The sequence below is a fragment of the Enhydra lutris genome, unplaced genomic scaffold (assembly GCF_002288905.1).
Source record: "Enhydra lutris kenyoni isolate GAN:26980312 unplaced genomic scaffold, ASM228890v2 scaffoldscaffold12, whole genome shotgun sequence".
NCBI lineage: Eukaryota > Metazoa > Chordata > Mammalia > Carnivora > Mustelidae > Enhydra > Enhydra lutris.
Genome location: NW_019154096.1, coordinates 43,869,572 through 43,897,144, shown reverse-complemented (window position 1 = coordinate 43,897,144; position 27,573 = coordinate 43,869,572). Strand labels below are relative to the sequence as shown.

The window sequence follows — 27,573 nt, the reverse complement described above, 5'->3', positions numbered from 1 at the left end:
AGCAGTTTTTTTAGATAAGAGGATCTCATGATGAAAAACCGCTACTCTCACAATTAGTCCCCTGGTAGCACTGAGAAATAACAAAATCCTGGAATAGAAAGATCACACTTGTGACAGAGCCTAAGAGTTTTCAAACACTGCATGACAGGTCAAGTTGTCTCTTCCCTCACTCTTGGGAAATGATCTGATCATTTTTTCCCTCCTTCAAGTTACACAACTTCTCCAAAAAAAAAATCTATCCTCCACAACTGTTATTTTTTTTTAAGATTATTTATTTATTTATTTGACAGACAAGTAGGCAGAGAGGTAGGCAGAGAGAGAGAGGAGGAAACAGGCTCCGTGCTGAGCAGAGAGCCCAATGCGGGGCTCGATCCCAGGACCCTGGGATCGTGACCCAAGCTGAAGGGAGAGGCTTTAACCTACTGAGCCACCCAGGTGCCCCTACACAACTGTTATTGAAAGGAGTCTTTTCTGCCCCTAGAGTATGTGTGGATGTTAAATGATCAAGAACTACCATTCAAAATAAAGTTTATCATTAGGAAGAGTCTGCTTTCAAGACAAGCTTTGGAACAGTGACCTAGATCAACAATTAAATAGCACATCAGGTGAAGTTCCAAATTACTTCACATTTGTTTATGTATTTACATGAAAAATTTCACATACTATTTAAACCTAGCTGGTAACAGAATCTACAACCAATCTAAAAAGTCTATTTATAGGCAAGGACTATTAAAATAGGAACATTGCTAAGTTATTTTTTTTTAAAGATTTTATTTATTTATTTGACAGAGAAAGACACAGTGAGAGAGGGAACACAAGAAGGGTAGAGGGAGAGGGAGAAGAAGGCTTCCCGAGGAGCAGGAAGCCCGATGTGGGACTCGATCCCAGGACCCTGGGATCATGACCTGAGCCAAAGGCGAATGCCCAATGACTGAGCCATCCAGGTGCCCAAACATTGCTATTTTAAATTGTTTTTTTACTATTACTTAAACATGACTAACACACTGCAGTATATAAACATTCTATAGAAATAAATAGAATTCCAACTTAAATTTCCAATAATTTTCTTCAAAGATATAGTTGCCAGAGTGATGTCTCTGGCTTTTTTTTTCTTGTTTTTATTTTCCTTCACCAAACCAAACAAGACTTACAATCCAAATCAAGTGATCAGAGCAAAACCATGTGCTGAACAGCCAAACAAAAGTACTAAGAGTCTGAAGGCCCAGCAGTTCATACTATAAAAAGTCAAGCTCCCAGTCCCAAAAGGTCTTATCTCCCCTTATTTCACAAGTCAATATCCTCTCTTAATTTCTACCGCCACCATCCAAATACCCTTAATCAGAGGCCTCATCAACTATCACCTGACTCTTCCAAGGAGGCTTTTCTGGTCTCTATGCCTCCAGTCTAACTCCATCTCAATCCCATCCTCCAAATTTCCAAATACATCAAACTCAAAATAAAAAATCAACTTTACTACTCCTCTCCTTAAAATTAATGGCTTCTCATTGCCCATGGAATAAAACTCAAACTCTTTAATGCAGAATTTAAGAACTTCAACCACCTTACCCCAACCCACTGCTTCCTGCCTCACTTCTCACCTCTCCTTGCTTCAAACTTTTTCTTGAACAATGCTTGTGCTTTCCTACATTGACTGAAAGATTTCTCATTTCCTGAATCCTACACCTGGAAGGCCAGCCTATTTTCTTGTCCCTCCCAGGTATGGACTGCCCCTTCCCCATACTTTCAACTGATTGAATTTTAATCATCCTTCATGGCTCAACTTAATCATTTTCATCTCCAGAAAGTATTCCCTAAACCTCCACCTATTCTCAGCTCACTGCACATTTCATTATAATTCTGTTTACGTGGTTTCTCTCACGGAGGAGTCATTAAGGGGACTCGTTTTTAGTCATCTATATAATTCTCAAAATCTAATACAGTACCCGGAACATAGTAGACATTCAACAAGTGTTTTTGTTGTTCGTTTTGTTGGTTTTTTTTTTTTTTTTTTGATTGAAATAAATCATTTTATGTTTCTCTTCTTTCTCTTTTCCTTACTAAAAAGGGGTCTCTCCCAGTTTTGTTACCCAAAAAAAAAAAAAAAAAAAAGTTAGACAGACTGAATAATGCTTCTAAAGAATACCAAAATAAAGGTCTGCTACCAGAGATTAGACCAAAGGTAAGCTATTCTAGAATGCTTCTTATTTACTCCTATAGTATCAAAAGCCCCCCTAATGCTTAGATGATTCTGAGAATACTGGTGAATACTGGACCCTGACTTTAAAGAGAGAAACGATAGTCAACAGCACTTTTTACAATGTCAATTTTGCCTCATCTGGTCAGAGAAAAGACATAAAAAAGTACCTCCAAACAAAGCAGAGAGGTTTGGTTATTAGTTTACTCAGGCTATTATGTTATATATATATTCTGTCTTCTTTAATTCAAACAACAATATAAAGGAGTTTACAATAAAAAAACATAAAGGAAAACCAAAACCATTGTTTAAAAAAAAAAAAGGATTAAAAGGCAGGCTGATTATGCTAAACTAACTAAATATGAAATTACCTAAACTTGTACTTCTAAAACCCTTAAACACTTTACATGGCATAGTACATGATGCAATTTTTAAAATAAAATATCCTTGCCATTAAGCATATGAACATTAGCAAAAAATGCATTTAATTAAAATAAGCCTCTAACCAAAAAAACCCTAACTCCACTGAATTTCATTTATAGTTCTATATAAAGACATAGAAATACAGATAGATACAGTGATAGAAACAAAGAGAGACAGAAATCTTTATGACCTCCAGCTATCTGAGCACATTAAGTTCCTTTTGCCCAGACCTCCCCTTCCAACTAGCTAAGGCTTAGACTTCCAAGAGCTACATATTCTTTTCTTTCACATACGTAAAGCACTGCCAGCATAGTTTGTGGGATATTATGTACAAAGAGGTCAAATGCCCTTTTGCATGTTCTCAAAAACTCAGATTTGCACAATGGTAAACTAAATTCCACACCAAAACAAGCAATTCAACATTCTTAGTAAATTAATCTAGGCTATATAAGTTATTTTAAATTACTTTATTTTGAACCAAAACATAGACTTTTTAGTGTAATTTGTAAGGCAGACAAAGTTAAATTCTTATACTGCTTGCAAATGTGTTTTCTGTATGAAATTTTACATTTTGAAATTTGTTGTTTTATCCTCTTTTTGATCAATTATATCTACCAACTCCTAAATTCTTTGATTCTGCATAAGTATTTTCTTTGGAAAGAAGAAAAATAGCAATGTTTAATAAATATATTTTAGGGTAGATAAAATGCAAGTCTGATGCAATTTTAGAATTCCTTCACATTTTAAGACTAAGTAAAAATATCTGTATGCATAGTATGACCTTATTTTTGTTTAAAAAATAATATATGTTTATTTAAATAAAGGAAAGAAAAGCAATATAACATATTGGGTAAGAGGAATCTGGAATTAGATTGTCCAGGGATGAATCCTAAACTTTTCTGAAGTTGTATGGCCCCGGGAAAGTTATTTTATGTCTCTGCAAAAATAAAAAATAACAGTATCTACATCATCATAAAGTTGTTCTGAGATCTAAATGAGTTAATATATGTAGAACATTTTAGAGGATACATAGTTAAGTGTTCTATAAAAATAAATACATATGGGGTGCCTGGATGGCTCAGTCAGTTAAGCATCCCACTCATTTCAGCTCAGGTCATGATCTCAGGGTCTTGGAATCAAGCCCTGTGGCAGGTTCTGCATTCAGTGGGGAGTTTGAGATTCTCTCTCTCGCTCTCCCTCTGCCCCTCACCCCTGGTCCAGTGTACTCTATCTCTTAAATAAATAAATAAAATCTTTCAAATAAATAAATAAGGTAAACATCTAAAAAACAAGCTATCAACCAACTTGGTTTTCTCTCTTATTTTCATTCAGGAGGAAGATTATGGGGGGCTTTCTTATCTTCTCTTTTACATAGAAAAAAGATGCGTGTATATGTTCTCTATATATAAATAAAATATCTTCTGGAAAAACTGAAGAAGCTTTCCAGGGGCTATCATTGGAAACATAATTTTCAATCTTCTATCAATTATTACTTTTTCTTTAATTATTTTAAAAATAAAAGTACCTTGTCGTAATTCATGTTCCTTCAATTACTTTATTAAGTTCCTTATCAAGACAAAATAAAACTAGAAGTATTACCTTATTAGATTTCTCAAGTTCTTGAACCAATGAATTTAAATTAATTTCTGATTCTGAAAAAATAAGAATATTGAAAATAAATAAGCATCTAAAAAATATATCACTGAATAATCACGAAACATGTGTTACATTTGGGAAAAATGATTTTGATAGCCCTAGAAGCACACGGCATTCAGCTACTAATTCTACCCCCAGAGGGCAATGTTTCTGAAAAAGCCACATTCAACATCCCATGCAGGGTAAAAATGAATGACATACACTAAATTGTAAAAAATTTCTGGTATAATTTCAGAGAAGAGAGAAAAATAGTACCTTTCTAGTCCACTTAATTATGTAGAAATACCACTTACCTGCTATTTTCTAACCATTTTGTTTCACAAAGAAAAGGGCAGAGTATTTCATCTAACACTTAAAAATCAGGTATGACATTATAAATATATATGTGTAAATTTAAAATATATATATATATACACGCATACACATATATAGCTCAGAGCTGTCATGGAGCACCAACAAACTTAAGAGCACTCCAGAGGAGTCAGTTTATCCCAAACTTATAAGCCCAGAGCAGAATCTACTACACTATGACAATTCATAAAAAATACAGAATAAAATTCATAGCATTACAATTTCCTGTAAGATTTCTTTATTTGCTCATAAAACTAATGCTTAGTTTGGTGGTGGTTGTTCTTTGGTTTTGTTTTGCTTTTTTTGAGAAGTCCATTTTCTACTAATATTAGTCTGAAAGTAAATAAAGGCAAAAAAAGTTTTTAATAGTAAAGTACTATAAAGCCACTAAAATGTTAAACTTTAAATGTTACCTAGATCAAAGAATCTTCTAGTCACTATAGTAAATAAGCTACATAAATCTCTTATACTCACCAACTATCTTTGTATACATTTGCAACATCTAATATGGTAAGATACATCTACTTACCATTTTCTCTCTTTTTTAACTCTTCCTGGGTTTTGATTAATTCTTCTTTGGTTTTAGTTAATTCAGCCTTAACTTGATTAAATTTTATTTCTAAACAAGCAATAGCTTCCTGGGGGTCAGCAAGAGATGCAATATATAAGTGAGCAATTTCAGCCTGTTTCTTAATATCAGTGACATCATCTTGAAGAGAATCAATAATATCTTCAATTCCTACATGATTATGTGCTTCCTAAAAATAGCAAAAACCACATGCCTATTGTTAACAGTGGCTTTCACTCTTAGAATGTGGCACTATCTGATTTAGACAGTTTTAACACATAGCAAAAAATTCACAACTTAAAATGTTTTTCAATAAAGTATATTAAAGTATCTCCAATTATGAAAAAGCTGTGTCCCATTACGTATTTTCTGTTTTATGGAATGGGAGACATGGTTCCACTCTTTATGTCATTATAGAACAATTATGACATCAGTTCAGGTATACTTTCACTTATAAGTCTCCTAAGTCTCTGTTGGGACAGCTGAGGAAACAAACTTCCATTATCACAACTCAGTCCAAGAGCCAAACCATGTCTGGGACATATAAAGATGATTTGACAGCAAGAGCCAGGACATAAGCATCCCAGGCCCCTAAACTGAGTAAGTAAAAAAAAAAAAAAAGAAAAAGAAAAATCAAACAACGCCCAAAAGACATCAATTTCAGTGGAAGCAACAGAAAAAGATAATGTTTCCTCAACAGCAGGGAATGGTCAGTCAGCCAGCAAGAGCAATCCTTTTTACATATAATACTTTTGCTTTCATCACAGTAAAATATTCTGAAAACTCTGAAGTATTTTAATGTTTTTTCATTATTGATGTGGTACACTACATGCTGGCACCAAAAATATCACTGGACTTAACATTTCAGTTAACATACTTTGGTTTCAACTTCCATGGCACAATCTTGATTTGCTGGTTCTTCTTGAGTATCACATTTACCAACCAAATCCTTGAAGATAGCCAAACGACATTCAGCATTTTCTTCAAGTATCTCTCGTTCCTGAAGGAGAGTTTCCCTTCATAACACAAATTAATCCCATTAAGAAAAAGCAACACTTTGTGTTTTTTTTAATTTCCAAGGTTAAGGACACATGCACCCCTATGTTTACTGCAGCATTATTTACAATAGCCAAACTACAGAAGCAGCCCAAGTGTCTATCAATAGACAAATGCACAAAAATGTGGTGTATATATATACATATATATATACACACACACATATGTACACACACACACACATACACACATCACAATGGAATATTATTTAGCCATAAAAAGGAATGAAATACTGCCATTTACAACAAAATGGATGGTGTTAGAGATTTTAACACTAAGCAAAACAAGTCTAAGAAAGACAAATACTACATGATCTCACTAATATGTGAAATTTAAGAAACAAAACAAATGAACAAAGGGAAAAAAAGAGAGACAAACCAAGAAACAGACTCTTAACCACAGAGAACAAACTTAAGGTTATCAGGGTAAATGTGTAGGGGGATGGGTCATATGGGTGATGGAGATTAAAAAGTACACTTACCACGATGAAAAAAATAAATAAAATAATAAAAATAAATTTTTTTTAAAGATTTTATTTATTTATTTGACAGACAGAGATCATAAACAGGCAGAGAGAGGAGGAAGCAGGCTCCCTGCTGAGCAGAGAGCCCAATGAGGGGCTCGATCCCAGGACCCTGAGATCATGACCTGAGCCGAAGGCAGAGGCTTAACCCACTGAGCCACCCAGGCGCCCCAATAAAAATAAATTTCTAAGATTAAGTATATTATAAACTAAAAGCAGATTCTAAATCATTCATGTACAACTCTGAAACACTGTGAGGATTAGCAAGTTACTTTCAAGCCCACAGAAAGGTCAGAATTCAGAAGCCACTTAATATAAATAAATAACTTTTTTAAGATTCTGAACAAATAAAATTTTCAATTTTTACTAGGACATAAAGAAATAACTTACTTAAAGTCAGCTTCCCGTTGAGCTAAATATTGAGTAAACTCCTGTGTAACTTCATCACGAATTTTAAATTCCAGTGTTAACTTTTCTTTTCTTTCATTTATCAGTTTTTTTTTCAAGTCTTCTATTAAATCTAATAGTTTCTAAAACATAAATATGAAAATCCTAAGAATAAATATATCCCCAAAGAAATATTACAGTCTGAGCATTCAAAAATAACTCTTCATTTAGTGACTATACTTATGCATTCTTTCAATAATGGTAATATTCTCACTGAAAATTACATATTGCAGAAATTCATTAATCTGAAATATCAAGTGGACCTCTCTGTATTTTAAAAATACACTTACAGTAACTCATATGTATTACCATGAGGCTACACAAAGAAAGGAAAAAAAAAGAAAAAAATCTAAAAATCTATTATCTACCGGGAACTACTCTAAAGAGTTCATATTTGATGCTTTTCAATCCACACAACCTCTGTGAGCTTGGGAGCAGCATCCATACTTCAAAGGTGAAGAAAGTAAAGACCAGGTCTGTGGAAAATGCTGAAGGTTGGATTTTAAATTAGTCAAGATCTAAAGCCTAAGTGTTACATAAAGAAGTTACTAAGAATCCCAAAACACTTTCCAAAATGTCAAAAAGAGATGTTACACAAACTTATCTTATTTGGCTTTTATAACTATCCAAATGTAAACAACAACTCCAAGACTTTGGAAAACGCATACATAATCATATAATATGGACAAGGGATAAATAAAGCAATTAACACTTGACATGGCCAGTACAGATCTATGACAAAATAAATTAGAGCATCATATAATAACCTCACATTCCGTAAGATTTCTATTTAAAGTTTCTCAATAATAAATCAATAAACTCTCTCGAAGCTACAGGTCTTTCAATGTCTTAATTTTGTATCTGAAAATATTTTCTATAGATATTTTGACTTTGAAATTCTCCTATGAAACTATACCGAGTAAATACTTATATAACAGGACCCAGTGTTTTGGCTGTGAAAATTGTTATCAGAGTATTGTTTTGTGGTAGTGATTATATTTAATTAAGGAAAAGTGAAACCTAATTCAAAAGTCAAACATAAAAAAGATTGGTTCAATTATGGTGTAATCACACAGTAACCTACTGTAATGAACAATGATGACATATTAATTCATACTTTGCACAATTTTGCACAATTTGCACTTTCAAGTGAAGAAAATCAGGTTACAAAAGTGTAATGTAGAGTAAAAACCCATTAACATGACTGGTATGTAAAGAGATTTTTTTTTTTTTAAGATTATTTATTTATTTGACACACACAGAGAGAGAGAGAGGTCACAAGTAGGCAGAGAGGCAGGCAGAGAGAGAGGGGGAAGCAGGCTCCCCACCGAGCAGAGAGCCTGATGCAGGGCTCGATCCCAGGACCCTGAGATCATGACCTGAGCCGAAGGCAGAGGCTTAACCCACTGAGCCTCCCAGGTGCCCCAAGAGATTTTTATATTTAATTTGTTTCCCTCTTTTTCTTTTTCCAGACTCCACCATGATTAAATAATACTTTTATAATTTCAAACAACCACATTTTCCCACTGTTTAAAACAATAAGCTGTAATGAGACCTGAGCTGAGATCAAGAGTAAGAAGCTTAACTGAGTGAGCCACTTAGGTGTCCCTATTTTTTTAGCAGCAATATCCACAATAGCCAAACTATAGAAAGAACCCAGATGGCCATCAACAGAGAATGGATAAATAAGATTTGGTGTGTGCGCGCGCGCGCACACACACACACACACACACACGCGGGAATACTGCTCAGCCATCAAAAAAATGAAATCTTGCCATTTGCAACAATGTGGATAAAACTACAGGGTATTATGCTAAGTGAAATAAGTCAGCGAAAGACAATCATCATATCATTTCACTCATATGTGGAATTTAAGAAACAAAAAGGTATCATAGGGAATAAATATATAATATATATTATATATTTATATATAAAATATAAATATATAATAAGACAATAAACTATAATGATTAAAGAAGAAATGTAGGAGACCTAAAGAAATATGCATGAATGTGGGAATAGCTTGGGAAATTGCCTTATTTTAATAATTCTCAACAATTTATGTTTTTATCATTGTTAGTGCATGATAAAGTTTTTGCTAAAAAAAAATCTAGTCTTTCTGGCTAAATGAACCATAAGCATCAATATGCCAATATCTATGTATCTCATAATGATTTTTAATGCCAATTAAAATGCTAATAATATAGGGGCGCCTGGGTGGCTCAGTGGGTTAAGCCGCTGCCTTCGGCTCAGGTCATGATCTCAGGGTCCTGGGATCGAGCCCCGCATCGGGCTCTCTGCTCAGCAGGGAGCCTGCTTCCTCCTCTCTCTCTGCCTGCCTCTCTGCCTGCTTGTGATCTCTCTCTGTCAAATAAATAAATAAAATCTTTAAAAAAAAAAAATGCTAATAATATAAAGCAAGCAGTCTAATCAGTTTCATTTTTAAAAGTTAAATATTATAGGGGCGCCTGGGTGGCTCAGTGGGTTAAAGCCTCTGCCTTCAGCTCAGGTCATGATTCCAGGGTCCTGGGATATAGCCTCACATAGGGCTCTCTGCTCAGTGGGGAGCCTGCTTCTTCCTCTCTGCCTGCCTCTCTGCCTACTTGTGATCTCTGTCTGTCAAAAAAATAAAAATAAAAAATAAAAATAAAAAAATAAAATAAAAGTTAAATATTATAATACGTTTTGATGAAATTTTTATTTTATCAATGTTATAGAGAGATAGGCACTTATATGATATAATCAATTATAAACTGTAGCATTAGTTTCCTCTGGTAAATTCAGAAATTTTACTAACATTTCAACTTTAATCAACATCATATATAAACTTCAGCTTTGAGAAAATTAATACAAACTAAACTAGGCCTACTGATCACTCCTTTTATCACTGAGGTAAAGCATTACATTACAGAGGTCCACGGTAAACAAGATCCCATCACATATTGACCAGATAGATTGGGACTAGCATCTGAAGCTTTCATTCTCATTTCCAAACAACACAGGTGCAATAATGGTCTTCAGGGACAATGAACTAAATTATTAAAACGAGAATATTTAAACCAATATATCATCCATCTACTTTGAGTTCTATAGTCCAAGGGTACTAGGATGTGAGATTTGTCAACACTTTTATTTTATTTTATTTTATTTTAAAGATTTTGTTTATTTATTTGACAGAGATCACAAGTAGGCAGAGAAGCAGGCAGAGAGAGAGGAGGAAGCAGGCTCCCTGCTGAGCAGGGCTCCATTCCAGGACCCTGGAATCATGACCTGAGCCGAAGGCAGAGGCTTTAACCCACTGAGCCACCCAGGTGCCCCTTGTCAACACTTTTAAAGCACACCCATGAGCATATGGTTATCAGGGTTCCTAGGACAATGGTTAAGAAGACTCCATATATATAGATGTAGTTATGGCCAATTAATGAGGGGAACCAGTAATATGAACATGAGCTAAATCTCAGGATTAATACAATGTAAATAAATGTGTGAACTGTATCTGAACAGAGTCTAAAATTACCACCATTCAATCTTATTTATTTACTATAAATATATAGATGACCAACCAATTCCTGTTTTTGAAGACTAATTGGTACTGGGTGGCCATTTTGAGTGCTTGTACTTAAGACTGCAAACTAAGTTTGGTGGAGTATGCCAGAATCATTGTGTGAAAGGATACTGCAGAAGAAGGCATCCACCTGGTCTCAAAAGTATCATCACACAGGTGATACAATTTCACAATGAAAAGAGATCTGAAACACAATACCTTAACCATATGAGCAAAACCTAGCATCACCAAGAATGGGGAAATCAGGTATCATGTGTCTCCAGATAGGACGCAATATGAAATTCACAACTTGACCTAGATGATAGTGTAATACCTGAATCATGAAGAAAAATCAGAGAAATCCAGATTGGGGGTATTCTACAAGACAACTAGCCTTAACTTCTCAAAAATATCTTTGTTAGATTACAAATAACTAAAGAAACATAAGAAACATGACAATCAAAAGCAATTTTTTAACTTCAGTTGTAGATCAAAAACAAAGTGCCTATAAAGGACATAGTGGGATCACTGAAGAAATCTCACTATGGACAGTATAACAGATTATATTATTCTATCAATATTAAATTGCTTAGGTGTGAAAATGGTCTTGTGATCATAAGGACTATGTCTACAGTATTAGGAAACACACTGAAGTAGTTGTAAGGTATCATTCATTATGTCTATACCTTATTTTCAAATGGTACAGGCAAAAAATGTGTATTCACAAACATAAAGAATTGAACATGGTAAAATGTTAACTAACAAATCCAATGGGTTTTCACTGTACTAGTCTTTCTGTGCGTTTAAAATTTTTCAAATTATAGGAGCACCTGGCTGGCCTAGTCGGTACAGTGTGCAACTCTTGATCATGGAGTTGTGAGTGCAAGCCGCATGTTGAAAAGATTACTTAAAAATAAAATCTTTAGGGGTGCCTGGGTGGCTCAGTGGGTTAAGCCTCTGCCTTTGGCTCAGGTCATGATCTCAGGGGCCTGGGATCGAGCCCCGCATCAGGCTCTCTGCTCAGGGGGAGCCTGCTTCCCCCTCTCTCTCTGCCTGCCTCTCTGCCTACTTGTGATCTCTCTCTCTCTCTGTCAAATAAATAAATAAAAATTTTTTTAAAAAAATAAATAAAATAAAATCTTTTAAAAAGTTACTTTCTTACAAAATATAAAGCTGAGATATATAAAAAATTTAGCACATTCTTGAAAAAAATTAGAAGACAGGGAGGCTTAAGTATTATTAAATCTAACTTCACAATAATAATAAGCCAAGCTTAGAAGTACAAGTTCTTAATACATACTCTCTTCTCCTCGTAGCTAATGAAAGCCTTATCTTCCTCCAGTGTTTTATCTAGATCTTCATCAGTAAGTTCAGTTTCCACACTTTGGTTTTCTTCACCTTTTTCTAAATCCTCAATTAGATCTTCATCTTCCACCACATCTTCTAGACCACTTTCCCATGAAATTGTGGATCTTTTTACATTTAATATTTTATTAACTGAATTATTAATGTCCAATAATATATCTTGAGACTTGACAGGTCCAAATGATTTCTCTTGCGAAGAATTTAAAGTGTCTGGAACACAAACCTGTTAAAATATCCAATGTGACTTTTAAAACAGAAAAGGAAAAACTGTCGACGAAAAAATAATTTCGTAAATTTAAGTCAAATCACAACTCTAGCATTTAAAAAAAAGACCTATGCAAACAAACATACAAGAAGGGCTCCTAGCAGAAGGGTTTCCTGATTAGCCACTTAGTGAACTAGATGGGTGGTGGAGCAGTCAATCCATTACAAGAATACTTATAATTTGGGGGTGCCTGGGTGGCTCTGTTGGCTGAGCATCCAACTCCCAGTTTCAGCTCAGGTCATGATCTTGGGGTTGTGGGATCGAGCCCCATGTTGGGGCTCAGAGTCAGTTTGGGTTTCTCTCTCCCTGTCTCTCTGCTCCTCTCCCTCCCATGCTTTCTTTCTCTCTCTCCCCTCTGTCATTTTCTAAAATAAAATAAATAAATCTTTAAGAAAAAGTAATTACACAAGGGATAACTTTCAATCTTGTCACATGTCCTCTTACTTGGTCAAACATTTACATTTTTAATCTTCAATTATTTCCTAGGTTTACAGTTGTTAAGTGCAAAATGTACTAGCCATGCTGAGAAAAAATAGATCATATCCTAATAAGAGACTTAATAAATTCTGCAGAAATTTGAATATATTTACTTTTTGTGCAATGGCTGAGAATTTCAACACATTGAGCGTTTCATCATAGGCAAAATAACATTGGCTGATGTTGACAATCATGCATATTTTCCCTTTACCATTAAAAAAACTTTGAAAATAGTGGGTCAGTTTGCTTTCCCGGAAAGGCACGTGCTGTTGAAACCTATGGAAAAATTTTTCAAAAAACTCTAAGTTAAAACAAATCTCATGAAGTCAGAACGCTAATAAATTTTACAAAGAAATAATTGATCTAGCTATCATGGACTTCTAGGTTAGTGATTAGCATATAAAACAGAAAAGTCATTTTCTGTTTATTCCTACTATTTTCTTTAAATACTGCTGATAATAATACTAAAAATAACAATAACTCACTAGACAAATGTTAAGAAAACCAAATTAAAGTGGGTTGTGTTTTCTAATGTTAAGAAATGTTACAATATATGCCATGAAACACCTTTACTAAAAATGATAAAGGTTAATTACAACTTATTCAGCTTAAAATGCTAATTAATGCAGAAATCTATCACATCTAGAAGAACAAAATGATTAGTAAGAATAAAGTGGTTATAGATGCTAAGCCAGGATCATGAGAAGCTTATTATCTCTAGTGTCTATTGACATATACTTGCGATGGAAAATATTATGTTTACTTGATGAGTCAATGGCATTGACTGACATTGTTTTTTTATTTCAGTTTTTTTAATCCAAGAACTCTAAGTATTTCTTTCATATTTCATATATACACATTACATAAAAGCAGGTTAAAAACAAAAAAGAACTTTCTAAAATAAGATTTGAAAGTTTAAATATTATTAATACTTAATATACACATAGCACTTCCAGCAACTTACTTTGACTTTTCACTGTTTTTCAAAACATTGATACACTTTCCCAGAGTCAATAAAGAAGTGTTGATATTCCCAGTCTCTCTTAACCTTTCCCCTTCATTCTGTGTCTTCATGCTTCTTTCTGAACCAGCAAGATCACATAAACACAATCTGAATTAACCAAAAAAAAAAAAAAAAAAAAAAACCTATAAAAAGTTCTTCAAAACAAAACAATTCAAAATAATTACAATTTTTTTTTTTTAAGTGAGAGAGAGAGAGAGCCTTAGTGGGGCTTGAGGAGGAGAGGGAGAAAGAGAATCTTGAGCAGGCTCCATGCTTAGTGAAGAGTCTAATACTGGACTCAATCTCACAATCCTAAAATCATGACCTGAGCCGAAATCAAGAGTCGGGCATTTAACCAAGTGAGCCACCCAGGCGCCCCCAAAATAATTACAATTTAAAGAATGCTCAACTTACTCACTGACTCGTATTACACGAGGCATTTCAGAATCTTCAATCTGTAATATTCTAATAGTGAATATGCTATGACTAAAAGAAATATAGAAAAATCAAATGTTATCTTTCATTTTTAATTTCTGTATTCTAAACAGACAACGTAAGTATCTAAATCAACGTTTATATCCTAATACTAGCCATACCTCCAGCACTGCACTTTCCAACTAGTTGCCAGATATTTCAATCCAGTGTTCCACTGTCACCTACATACCTAATTCCCTAAAACTAAATATCTTATCTTTCATTAAGCCCCAAATTCTTTGAACCCTCTCCTTCTCTTAACATTCAAACTTCTATTAGTGAAATCATTTATAATAAAATCTCAATTTACTTGCAAAGATTATACTATTAGTTAAAATGGTATATATTCTAATTTTCTTTTAATATACACTTAAAGCATACATTAGGCCCAAATACAGGCTTATCTGGATCATATACTATCTTCATGCCATACTGAGTATGGGGGACAGGGCTTTTTCCCCCTTAAGAGACAACCTGTTTTAAATATTTCACTGCTTAAACTTATTTCCTTTTGTCTCTCAAGCCTCAATCCCTTCCTTTAAAAACATCATCCCTTAACCCCTTGAGATGCATACTGTAGGTAACTCTTAAAATATTGAGCTTAGATATTCACATAAAGAATAAAAATAGCTAAGAGACTTCATGCAAATTAGTAAATTTTGTTAGAACAATAAACAGTCCTGATAATCTTTTGTGTTCATTGCTCTTAATAAAATATTTTTTATGCCCATGAATTCATTTAATATATCAGAGAACCTACTGCCCACTTTAATCTTAGTTGTATTTATAATAGCACAGAATACCCTGGGTACTTCAAGCTCACACAGCAGGGCTTCCTCTTTACCTTCTACTAGAAGCATTGTTCAGTTTGGTGAAGGCAACACTCTGGTGCTTTATTCCTAGTTTTAAGAGTCTATACGCTTCTTTGGAATCAGATACTTGAATCCATTGTAGATCTTTGAAAAGTAAAGAGGACACATATCACTTTATAAAAACAGCATTTGTTATACAATGTAATCTCTTTAGAGATTTGTAACCTCTTTTCCCAAAGACATATAATGAAATCTTTTAATAACAATGCCTAGGTGGAATCCTCTCAGACATTCTATATTCCACTAGAAGAGATACACATGAGGAGGATACTATAATTATTTTCCAATATTTAAGTTATACAAACACAGATGTTTTTCAACAGTAGGCCAAAGGGAAAATTGAAAATAAAAGAAACTCCGTAGAATTAAACATCCAGAAAAAAAAAAAAAAAAAAAGAAGACAAAGCATATTATAGATTAAACCTACAAAATTACCTAGATGTGAGACACTGCAGATTGCAATTCATTAGTCAATCATGAAGTCAAATTCAGAGTCATAAACAGCATTTTATAAAAATGAAACAAAATACAGAAAAATATCAAAGTATATTCCTTGTACTAAGGGTAAGTATAATTAATGAAACTTCTGAGTTGTAAATACATATGCATATATACACACATGCAAATACTAGATAATGTTAATTTATCTAGTATCTAGTTATCTAGTTAATTACTAGATAATGTTAATATATGTATGTACTTTCTACTTTGAGTAGTACTTAGTAGTACTTAGTACTTACTAAGGGTAAGTATAATTAATGAAACTTCTGAGTTGTAAATATATATGCGTATATACACACATGCAAATACTAGATAATGTTAATTATCTAGTATCTAGTATCTAGTTATCTAGTTAATTACTAGATAATGTTAATATATGTATGTACTTCTACTTTAAGTAGTGATTTTATAAAGTTGGAAAAACACCACTGTGGAAGAGCAGATACATATCCATAGCTTCATAGCTGCTACAAAGCAGCAGAATAATGTGAATATCAACACACACAGCTTTTCCCACCTCCCAAAATCCTACCAATGATACTCAAGCAAAACAGTATCAACCCTGACCCCTTTACACTCAGGTTTAATTAACATACCAAAACATACCTCCAAAGCACAAACTTCTCTTACTATGTTGATGTTAATGATTAATATAAAAATTTTCTATCTCCAGCTTGCTGTAACAAAGCCTAGAAAGGAACTTCAGAGCAGTTAAATAAAAAGCATTCTTTACTATACCTTTTATAAAAGAATAGCCCTTTACATCTTGTGAAAGGCGTAGCATCTTTCTCTTTTGGAACTTAGATAATACGGGAACAAACAAGTCATAAATACATTCATTGTAAATCTCAAAGAAAGAAACCCACACAGAAAATTTTATATTATTATCCATATTCAAGCTAGCTTGTTCACAGTCTTTCATGGATTCTTCAAACTCTGGGATATTCAAAGAGCTGGTTAAACTTCCTACAAAAAATAGAAAAGGATAATCACAAAATTTAAAAACTGGCTAAAACTGACATAAGACAGATCAAGAACCTGAAAAACTAAGTAACCTTAATCTTTCAGCAAGGTTAAATACTTTTTGGACCAAAACAGATGTTAAAAAAAAAAATCTGTATTAACTAAAGCTTGGCTGCTTTTTATCTTTCTTTTCTTTTTGAAAGAATTCCAATGAATCAAATTGAAATTACCTGTAAAGGACAAAGAAAAAATAATATCTCTTTTGAATTCTACATGAAAGTTACAAGTGAAAGGGATTCCTTGTGATATTAAATCCAAATAAAACTTTACAGTGATTGATATTTCATATAGTATGTACCATTTTCTTATAATTATTGTTATTAAAAAAAATTAAGTCACTAGGAGTGATTCAAAAATTAAAAGCTATTCAAATGTATTTCATATAATAAACATTTGAAAAGTAAGTGAGAAAGGAAACCTTACCATAAAGAGTATCATAACTATCATTCTGCATCACAACCTAAAAAGGAACAATTTAAGTTAAAAACCATTTTTAGTTAAGGTTAAATAACCAGTACATTGATTATCTATCTGAATAAGTCACCATCCAAATCACAACCTTTCATCTACTCAATTTCAACGACCACTATTAATTCTTTCCCCTAGTTAAATAACAGGGTCTCAAAGTAAGAAATCTGGGAGGAGCGCCTGGGTGGCTCAGTAGGTTAAAGCCTCTGCCTTCAGCCGAGGTCATGATCCCAGGGTCCTGGGATCAAGCCCCACATTGGCGCTCTGCTCAGCGGTGAAACTGCTTCCTCCTCTCTCTCTCTCTCTCTCTCTCTCTCTATCTAGTATCTAGTTATCTAGTTAATTACTAGATAATGTTAATATATGTATGTACTTTCTACTTTGAGTAGTACTTAGTAGTACTTAGTACTTACTAAGGGTAAGTATAATTAATGAAACTTCTGAGTTGTAAATATATATGCGTATATACACACATGCAAATACTAGATAATGTTAATTATCTAGTATCTAGTATCTAGTTATCTAGTTAATTACTAGATAATGTTAATATATGTATGTACTTCTACTTTAAGTAGTGATTTTATAAAGTTGGAAAAACACCACTGTGGAAGAGCAGATACATATCCATAGCTTCATAGCTGCTACAAAGCAGCAGAATAATGTGAATATCAACACACACAGCTTTTCCCACCTCCCAAAATCCTACCAATGATACTCAAGCAAAACAGTATCAACCCTGACCCCTTTACACTCAGGTTTAATTAACATACCAAAACATACCTCCAAAGCACAAACTTCTCTTACTATGTTGATGTTAATGATTAATATAAAAATTTTCTATCTCCAGCTTGCTGTAACAAAGCCTAGAAAGGAACTTCAGAGCAGTTAAATAAAAAGCATTCTTTACTATACCTTTTATAAAAGAATAGCCCTTTACATCTTGTGAAAGGCGTAGCATCTTTCTCTTTTGGAACTTAGATAATACGGGAACAAACAAGTCATAAATACATTCATTGTAAATCTCAAAGAAAGAAACCCACACAGAAAATTTTATATTATTATCCATATTCAAGCTAGCTTGTTCACAGTCTTTCATGGATTCTTCAAACTCTGGGATATTCAAAGAGCTGGTTAAACTTCCTACAAAAAATAGAAAAGGATAATCACAAAATTTAAAAACTGGCTAAAACTGACATAAGACAGATCAAGAACCTGAAAAACTAAGTAACCTTAATCTTTCAGCAAGGTTAAATACTTTTTGGACCAAAACAGATGTTAAAAAAAAAAATCTGTATTAACTAAAGCTTGGCTGCTTTTTTATCTTTCTTTTCTTTTTGAAAGAATTCCAATGAATCAAATTGAAATTACCTGTAAAGGACAAAGAAAAAATAATATCTCTTTTGAATTCTACATGAAAGTTACAAGTGAAAGGGATTCCTTGTGATATTAAATCCAAATAAAACTTTACAGTGATTGATATTTCATATAGTATGTACCATTTTCTTATAATTATTGTTATTAAAAAAAATTAAGTCACTAGGAGTGATTCAAAAATTAAAAGCTATTCAAATGTATTTCATATAATAAACATTTGAAAAGTAAGTGAGAAAGGAAACCTTACCATAAAGAGTATCATAACTATCATTCTGCATCACAACCTAAAAAGGAACAATTTAAGTTAAAAACCATTTTTAGTTAAGGTTAAATAACCAGTACATTGATTATCTATCTGAATAAGTCACCATCCAAATCACAACCTTTCATCTACTCAATTTCAACGACCACTATTAATTCTTTCCCCTAGTTAAATAACAGGGTCTCAAAGTAAGAAATCTGGGAGGAGCGCCTGGGTGGCTCAGTAGGTTAAAGCCTCTGCCTTCAGCCGAGGTCATGATCCCAGGGTCCTGGGATCAAGCCCCACATTGGCGCTCTGCTCAGCGGTGAAACTGCTTCCTCCTCTCTCTCTCTCTCTCTCTCTCTCTCTGCCTGCCTCTCTGCCTACTTGTGATCTCTGTCTGTCAAATAAATAAATAAATAAATAAATAAATAAAAAGAAATCTGGGAAACCACAAAAGAATATTAAAAAGAATATCAGGGACACCTGGGTGGCTCAATTGGTTAAGCAGCTGCCTTCGGCTCAGGTCATGATCCCAGGGTCCTAGGATCGAGCCCTGCATCAGGCTCCCTGCTTAGCAGACAGCTTGCTTCTCTCTCTCCCTCTGCCTGCTGCTCAGCTTACTTGTGCTCTCTATCTCTGTCAAGTAAATAAATAAAATCTTTAAAAAAAAAAAAAAAAAAAAGAGGGGCGCCTGGGTGGCTCAGGGGGTTAAAGCCCCTGCCTTCGGCTCAGGTCATGGTCCCAGGGTCCCAGGGTCCTGGGATCGAGCCCCACATCAGGCTCTCTGCTCAGCAGGGAGCCTGCTTACTCCTCTCTCTCTCTGCCTGCCTCTCTGCCTACTTGTGATCTCTATCTGTCAAATAAATAAATAAAATCTTAAAAAAATATCATCACATATGATCCCTGCCACTCACAATTACTAGTAATATTTCAATATATTCCTTTCTATTCTCCACACTTATTACACTGACAGCTTTTACTTTTACTTACTATGTTTAAAAATTATTTATAAACAAGTAATGGTGGCTGTGTAATCGAAAAGATGTGAAATACATTAATTATTCCCCTATTACTAACCATTTAGATCATCTACAAAGTTATGTCAGTAAAAATAATACTAAGATATATATCTTTATCATTTATCTCTCCTGCACTCTAATTAGTTCCTTAGGATATATCCCTAAATGTGAATTAGTGGATGAAAAGATATGAAAAATTTTTAAGTTCTCACTCACAGTATTGCCAAACCATTTTCTAAAAACACATTTTACAAATATATGAAAGCGTGATTTCATTTTTCTAATATTTTAATAACTTCATAGACTATGTTTTAACTGGATAACTTGTGAGGGAAGTTTTTTCATTATTAATGACTTCCACTTCCTCCAAGAATTTTCTTCGCTATTCTGTACCAATTTCCATAATTTTTATTTATACTCACTATTTTACTTTCAGAGATCTTAATCATGGACTCTAAATTCTGAACTCGCTGAGCAAAAAATATTTTATTAAATTGAATCCCTGATTTCTAAATGTCTTAAAAAAAAAAAAAAAAGAGGGACGCCTGGGTGGTTCAGTTGGTTAAGCGGATACCTTCGGCTCAGGTCATGATCCCAGCGTCCTGGGATCGAGTCCCACGTCGGGCTCCTTGCTCAGCGGGGAGCCTGCTTCTCCCTCTGCCTCTGCCTACCACTCTGTCTGCCTGTGCTCATGCTCTCTCTCTCTCTCTAACAAATAAATAAATAAAATCTTTTAAAAAAAAAAAAAAAAAAAAAGAACCCCATCAATATTATGCAACTATCTATAAAAACTGTTACTGGTTTTAACCACCTTGAATAGGATAAATGTCTGAAAATGGACATAAAATCTGTAAGAAACAGGAATAAGCAAATATTCCTTTACAAAAAACTTTCTATGTGGAGCGCCTGAGTGGCTCAGTGGGTTAAAGCCTCTGCCTTCGGCTCAGGTCATGATCCCAGGATCCTGGGATGGAGCCCCATGTCAGGCTCTCTGCTCTGCAGAGAGCCTGCTTCCTCCTCTCTCTGCCTGCCTCTCTGCCTACTTGTTATCTCTGTCTGTCAAATAAATAAATAAAATCTTTAAAGAAAAAAAACCTTTCTGTGAAAAACTGATTGAGGAAAGAAAGAAAAGAGGCCAATATAACCTAACAGATAAATGTTATAAGAAATTATCACTTTTTATTTCTCACATTCCCTTGATTAGATTTTGTATGTACAAATTACTTCTACAATTCAAAAATTTTTAATCATTACATATAGTAGTCCCTGCAACAACCAAAAAAAATTTCAGAACCATTCACATGTGTACTGTTTAAACATTTCTGTTATTTGTACAATATAAAGTAAGAAGAGAGGCATTCAAAACAAGTTTATACTTTTCTCAAAAAGAAAAGACAATGATCACCATCACCACCACCATCACAAAATATTTTAATATAAGCTGAAACAAAGAGCTTATAGAAGATCATAATGTATATATTTTTCACATACTAGACTACTCCCATACCTCTTTAATTTGCCGAAGCAATGCACTTTTGCTAGCAACCTCTTCTTTCTCTTGATGTGGTGATAACCGTAAATATTCTCTAGATCTATGTGGTTTAAGGTTCATCTTTGTGTATAGCCTTTCCTGAAGACTATCAAATAATACATTCAAAGTTCGTGGCAGAATACCAATATTTTCTTCTGTGCCTGTGAGAAAGAATTTTTGTTTTATACTCTCTTAGAGTATTAGGAAATTGGAAAACATTCCTGGATTACCAAGGTTCCTTTTATACAACCAATAGGCAAGAGTAAACAGCTATGACAAAAGCAAAAGAAGCTGAAGGATTACTCAGTTTTCCATCACTTTGCTCTTCATTGTATAATGGGACATTTTATCAACTATTCTACTGGTGCAAAATCTGAAAATTTCCATTCAGATCAGCCATAACATTTGCAATCACCCATAATCACAAAGTATAAAAGTAAACAAAATGCTTCCTTGGTTATCCATGCTTAATTCACTATGTCACATAAATCTTTTTTCTGAATTTTTATCATCTCATTCTCTATCATATGGGTAAAGCAATTTCACAAACGAATTAAATCAATCTGAATCAAAACCCATCAGCAATACACATTCAAAATGCTATTAGTATTAAAAATGGAGCAAATGTATTAGGTAATGGAAACATAACTACATGCAAGTATTATGAGAATGAGGGTATATTAGTGCTTTAATCCTTTCCAGCAAAAATATTAAGTTTACCTTGAAATGTATATGTTTTTCCTGAATTGGTTAGCCCGTAAGTAAAAATCAGCCGACTCTGTCCTTTCAAGAGGTCTTTTACTGGCTGCATAATGCAACCCTGGAAGAATTCCTTCTGTGTAGTTTCTGGGCCAAAAACCTAATAAGCATTTTTAAAACAAGCTTTTTTAGAAAATTCAAGTAAATTTTTACAATCAGTTCTACCCCCATAACTCATGTTTTAAAATTTTATTTTTTAAGCTTATTTATTTATTTAAGTAATCTCTACAGCCAACATGGGGCTCAAACTCATGACCCTGATACCAAGAGTTATGGGCTCCCCTGACTGAGCCCGCCAGGCACCCCTCATGCTTCAAAAACTTAAAAGATCTCTTACAAGATTCATATATTTAGGATAGGTGCCATATCCCCAACTCTCACAAATACACATGATATTTTAATTACTGTCAGAAAGTTTTCAGGATAGAAATCTGATCTAGTCAATCAAGTTTTCATCTAAATTTTGAAAAGAACATTTCTTAAAACAAAAAAAGTTTAAAAAACTATAATCTATTCACTTCCAATTATATATTTATAAACCTGAAATTTGAGTCCTACTCTTCAGAAAAAAAATACCAGTGCCTAACACCTAAGTTCCATAAGCACATGATATGTATAGTTCATTATATACAATTATGTAGCTATGTAGCCTAAGTCAAATTGCTTCTACTTAAAAGAAAAATCTCCAGTTTCACATAAGTACTTACCTTGGAAAAACTGAATTTCTGTGCCATCTGTCCAGAGCTTTTCTCACTTAACCGACCAAGGATGCTTTGAGGATCTTTCAGCAGAATGGTCTGTGAGTCCAGCATATACACACAGCCCTAGAACACATAAATAAACATAAATAATCCCACAATAAATAAAAACAATGACATTTTGTCCATTTAATGAAAGTAAAACCCAATTAAAGTCACCACAAACCTCAGACTCATGTTCTTTTTCTGACTGTGTAAACGGTCTTATTCGAAGACAAACCTGGAGATAATCTTTGGATTCCAAACTATTTGCCTTAAAAAAGAAGAACAAAATAACTGTATTTTAAAAATGCAAAATATGGCTTTTCAGAAATCACCTTTCTTTAAGTGGCTATTACTATAACTAACTGAGACTACAGAGAACCCCTAAGCAAACCGTGATTCTTCTGTTTGTAATCACTTTTATGTCTAAAGAGAAGCAAATCTACTTTAAAAAAACACCACAAAAGACTGTTTCCTCTACCTTCTATATTTATACTTGAAGCTTACAATATGCCTCTTTTCCATAAAATCCTCACCTTTATAACTAAATAAAAATAGGTCTCTAAGTCACTAAAACACAGTACTCTAGAATAAATTACATGCAACAGAATAGTCTATTAACCGAAATGCTCAATTCCATCTCAAATTTTTTTGCTATACAGCATTCTCTTTACTCCTTCATTTGGGGAAGAAATAAGTTTAGTTCATTTCTTAAAATAATTCTAAAGAAATGTGGTTTTTTTTAATAAAAAGGAAATAACTACTTAAATATACCTTACTAAAAAAAAAAAAAAGTACCCAGAAACTAGAAAATCTGAACAGTTCTATATCTATTAAAGAAATTCAACTTATATTCAAATAAACAAAATAATCTCACAAAAAAACTCCAGTCCCTGGTAATTTATTAGTCAATTCTCTCAAACACTTTAGGATATAATCATACCAATCATAGAGAAGCCTTTAAGAAAATAAAAAGAACACTTTTCAACTAATTTTGAGTATGACATAACCCTGGTACCACAATATGACAAAGATATCCCCAGAAGAAATTACAGAAAAATATCCCTAATTAAGATAGATGGAAAAATTCCCTAATAAAGTATTAGCCAATATATAAAATAAGATAATACATCCTGACCAAAACTGTTTTATCTCAGGAATACAAGGTCAATTTAGCATTGAAAAATCAATCTGGGTAAATAACCACACTAAAAGAATAAAGCAATGTTTATCTCTAAGGGCGCCTGGGTGGCTCAGTTGGTTAAGCAACTGCCTTCAGCTCAGGGAATGATCCCAGAGTCCTGGGATGGAGCCCCAGGTAGAATTCCCTGATCAGCGGGGAGTCTACTTGTCCCTCTCCCTTAGCCTCACACCTGCTCGTGCTTTCTCTCTCTCTCTCTAATAAATATTAAAAAAAAAAGCATTTGAATGATGACATGAAATTGACATAAGTATCAACATCCATTCATAATAATTCTCAGCAAAGTGGAATAGACAGAAACTTCCTTCACCTGACAAAGGACATTTACAAAAACCTACAGCTAACATCACATTTAATGGTGAAAGACTGAATCTAAGATGAATAGCAAGATAAATAACAATATGAGGATTTCTGCTTTCATCATTTTTATTCAGCTCTGTACTAGAGGATCCAGTAAATGTAATTAGGAAAAAGAAAAGAAAGGAAATGGAAAAGGAAAGGAAAGGAAAGAAGGGCATCCCGAAAAGAAAAGAAGGGCATCCAGATCAGGAAGAAATAAAATTGTCTTCATTCACTGACAACATTAATATCTATATGCAAAAATCAAATAAAATCTACCAAAACGTTACTTGAACTATTAAATGAGTTTAGCAATGTAACAGGATATAAGACCAATATGCAAAATCAATTATTCTTTTATATACTGGGGAAAAAGTCAGAAATTGATTTTAAAAAGCAATGCCATTTGGAATTGCATCAAAAATCATGAAATACTTAAGGGATAAATCTGACAAAAGATGTGAAAGGGCTATTCCTTGGAAACTACAAAACAATGTTCAGAGAAATAAAGGAGACCAAAAGAAATTGAGATAAAACTTGCTCATCGTTTTGGTAAACTCAATATTGTTAAGATGTCAATTCTTCCAAGACTGATCTATAGATTCAATACAACGGCAATCAAAATCCCAAGAGGCTTTTGTTGTGGCAACTGACAAGCTCATTTTAAAATTCACGTAGAGGAGCGCCTGGGTGGCTCAGTGGGTTAAGCCTCTGCAGTAGGCTCAGGTCACGATCTCAGGGTCCTGGGATGGAGCCCCGCATCCAGCTCTCTGCTCAGCAGGAAGCTTGCTTCTCCCCTGCCACCCTCCTGCCGCCCCCCGCTTGCCTCTCTGCCTACTTGTGATCTCTGTCAAATAAATAAATAAAATCTTAAAAAAAAAAAAAAAAGAAAGAAAGAAAGAAAGAAATGCAAAGTACCTAGAATAGTCAAAACAACTATGAAAAAAATTTTGTGGGCTAACAGAACAAGACTACCTGATTTCAACACTACAATGATCAAAACAGTGGGGTACTGGCAGAAAGACAAATAAATGAAACAATATTTAGAAATAAACCCCTACACAGGACATCTGATGATAAAGGTGGAAAAGAAATGGAGTACAGAAAGCACAGCTTTTTCAACAAATCAGGCTAGAACAACTGGATACCTATACATTAAAAAAAAAAAAAAAAAATCTGGATACACAGTTCACATTGTATTTAAAAATTAATTTAAAATGGATCATATCCTAAATGTAAAATTAAACCTGTAAAACTTCTAAAAAGAACACACAGAAGAAAATCTTTGTGGACTTGAGTTAGGCAAAAATTTCTTTTCTTTTCTTTTCTTTTTTTTTTTTTTTTTTGTAAAGATTTTATCTACTTATTTGACAGAGAACACAAGCAGGGGGAGCGGCATGCAGGGGGAGAAGGAGAGGGAGAAGCAGGCTCCCCTGCTGAACAAAAAGCCTAACATGGGACTCAATCCCAGGACCCTGAAATCATGACCTGAGCTGAAGGCAGACGCTTAACCAACTGAGCCATGCAGGTGCCCGCAGGCAAAGATTTCTTAAATATGACACCAAAAGGACCATCCATAATAGAAAAAAAAATTAAATTAAAAACTTCTGTTCTTCAAAAAAAACACTAGTAAGGGATAACAGGCAAGCCATAAACTGGGAAAAAATATTTATAAAGTATATACGTGACAAACCAATGCATCTGAAAAATATAAAGGATACTTAAAATTAAATAATAATATAAAAACAAACAACCCAATTTTTTTAAATGGGCAAAGATTTAAATTGACACTTCACTAAAAAAACACTAATGAAAAATAATCACATGAAAACATGTTCAGTATCTTCAGTTATTAAGTTAAATGCAAATACCAATGTGATACCATTACATCTATTAGAATGGCTTAAAATAAAGACTGCCCAGAAAAGCCAATATAAAATTAAAGGAGTATATCAAAGTTGAAGGACTGACAGTACACAACTTCAAGACATACTATAAAGCTACAGTACTCAAGACAGCAAAAGAACTGGCAAAAGAACAGAATCCATCAATGGAACAGAACATAGAGCCCAGAAATAGATGCCCATGAATACAGTCTACTCATCTTTAACAAAGAAGCAAAGGCAATACAATGGAGCAAAAACAAGTCTTTTCAACAAGTGGTGCTGCAACAACTAAACATCCACATACAGTAAACTTAATCTAGGAAAATTAATCTTATACCCTTCACAAAAATGAATTCAAAATGGATACAACCCTAAATGTAAAACACAAAACTATTAAAGTCCTAGAAAATCCAGATGACCTTGGGTTTCGCTATGACGTTTTAGATTCAACACAAAAGGCATTCTTAGCTTGTGAGCAATACAAAAACAGTCCATTGCTTATAGCCCCTTGTGTTAAGTGAAAGAAGGCAGACATAAAAGACTACATGATGCATGGCTCCACGTAAATACCAAGAGGCACTTATCCCTTCCTCCCTTTTTACCTTCTTTCTTGATTTTTTTTTTAAGATTTATTTATTTATTTATTTTATAGAGAGAAAAAGAGAATGCAAGAGGTGGGGAGGGGCAGAAAGAGGGAGAGAGCGAACCCCAAGTGGGCTCCCCGAGTGCACAGCCCAGACATGAGGCTTCATCCCATGACCCTGAGATTGTGACTTGAGCTGAAGTTAAGAATTGGATGCTCAACCAACTGAGACACCCAGGCACCCCTCTTTCTTGATTTATGATTAAATGAGCTCAAGTAAAAAACCCTGGCATATGATGGATATTTAATAAGTATTATTTTTTGTTTATGTTCCCCTCCCATCATTCTTTAAAATAGTCCATCTCTCTAAGGCATCAAAATTAACAATAGAAAATATAACAAAGAGGATATAAATGGATTGAAAAGTAAATGTGTAAGAAATAAACTCTAGCGGCAGCTGGGTGGCTCAGTCGGTGAAATGGCGGACTCTTGTGATTTTGGTTCAGGTCAGGATCTCAGGGTCCTAGAATGAAGCCTGCATCAGGCTGCAGGTTCAGTGGGGGAGTCTACAGCTCACCCTGCTGGAACTCTCTCTCTCCTCCTTTCTCCCTCTATCTCTTAAATAACAAATAAATAAATCTTTTTTTTTAAAAAAAGGAATAACGTCTACAGAGACACACAACAGTG

The 27,573-nt window shown here is 33.9% G+C and overlaps 1 protein-coding gene across 1 annotated transcript in view; it reads right to left on the bottom strand.

Moving 5' to 3' along the window:
* Nucleotides 1-27,573, bottom strand: part of LOC111145285 (kinesin family member 20B) — a 77,496-nt gene that overhangs the window by 44,420 nt on the left and 5,503 nt on the right. Inside the window, exons 3-17 of the mRNA XM_022500119.1 lie at nucleotides 23,062-23,148; nucleotides 22,845-22,961; nucleotides 22,099-22,237; nucleotides 21,355-21,539; nucleotides 18,832-18,868; nucleotides 16,458-16,685; nucleotides 15,191-15,302; nucleotides 14,287-14,358; nucleotides 13,834-13,980; nucleotides 12,983-13,145; nucleotides 12,063-12,350; nucleotides 7,162-7,301; nucleotides 6,070-6,208; nucleotides 5,154-5,262; nucleotides 4,217-4,269 (exon numbers count right to left, since the gene is read on the bottom strand). Coding sequence (XP_022355827.1) covers nucleotides 4,217-4,269; nucleotides 5,154-5,262; nucleotides 6,070-6,208; nucleotides 7,162-7,301; nucleotides 12,063-12,350; nucleotides 12,983-13,145; nucleotides 13,834-13,980; nucleotides 14,287-14,358; nucleotides 15,191-15,302; nucleotides 16,458-16,685; nucleotides 18,832-18,868; nucleotides 21,355-21,539; nucleotides 22,099-22,237; nucleotides 22,845-22,961; nucleotides 23,062-23,148 — 2,016 coding nt within the window. The remainder of the gene's footprint in view (nucleotides 1-4,216; nucleotides 4,270-5,153; nucleotides 5,263-6,069; nucleotides 6,209-7,161; nucleotides 7,302-12,062; nucleotides 12,351-12,982; nucleotides 13,146-13,833; nucleotides 13,981-14,286; nucleotides 14,359-15,190; nucleotides 15,303-16,457; nucleotides 16,686-18,831; nucleotides 18,869-21,354; nucleotides 21,540-22,098; nucleotides 22,238-22,844; nucleotides 22,962-23,061; nucleotides 23,149-27,573) is intronic.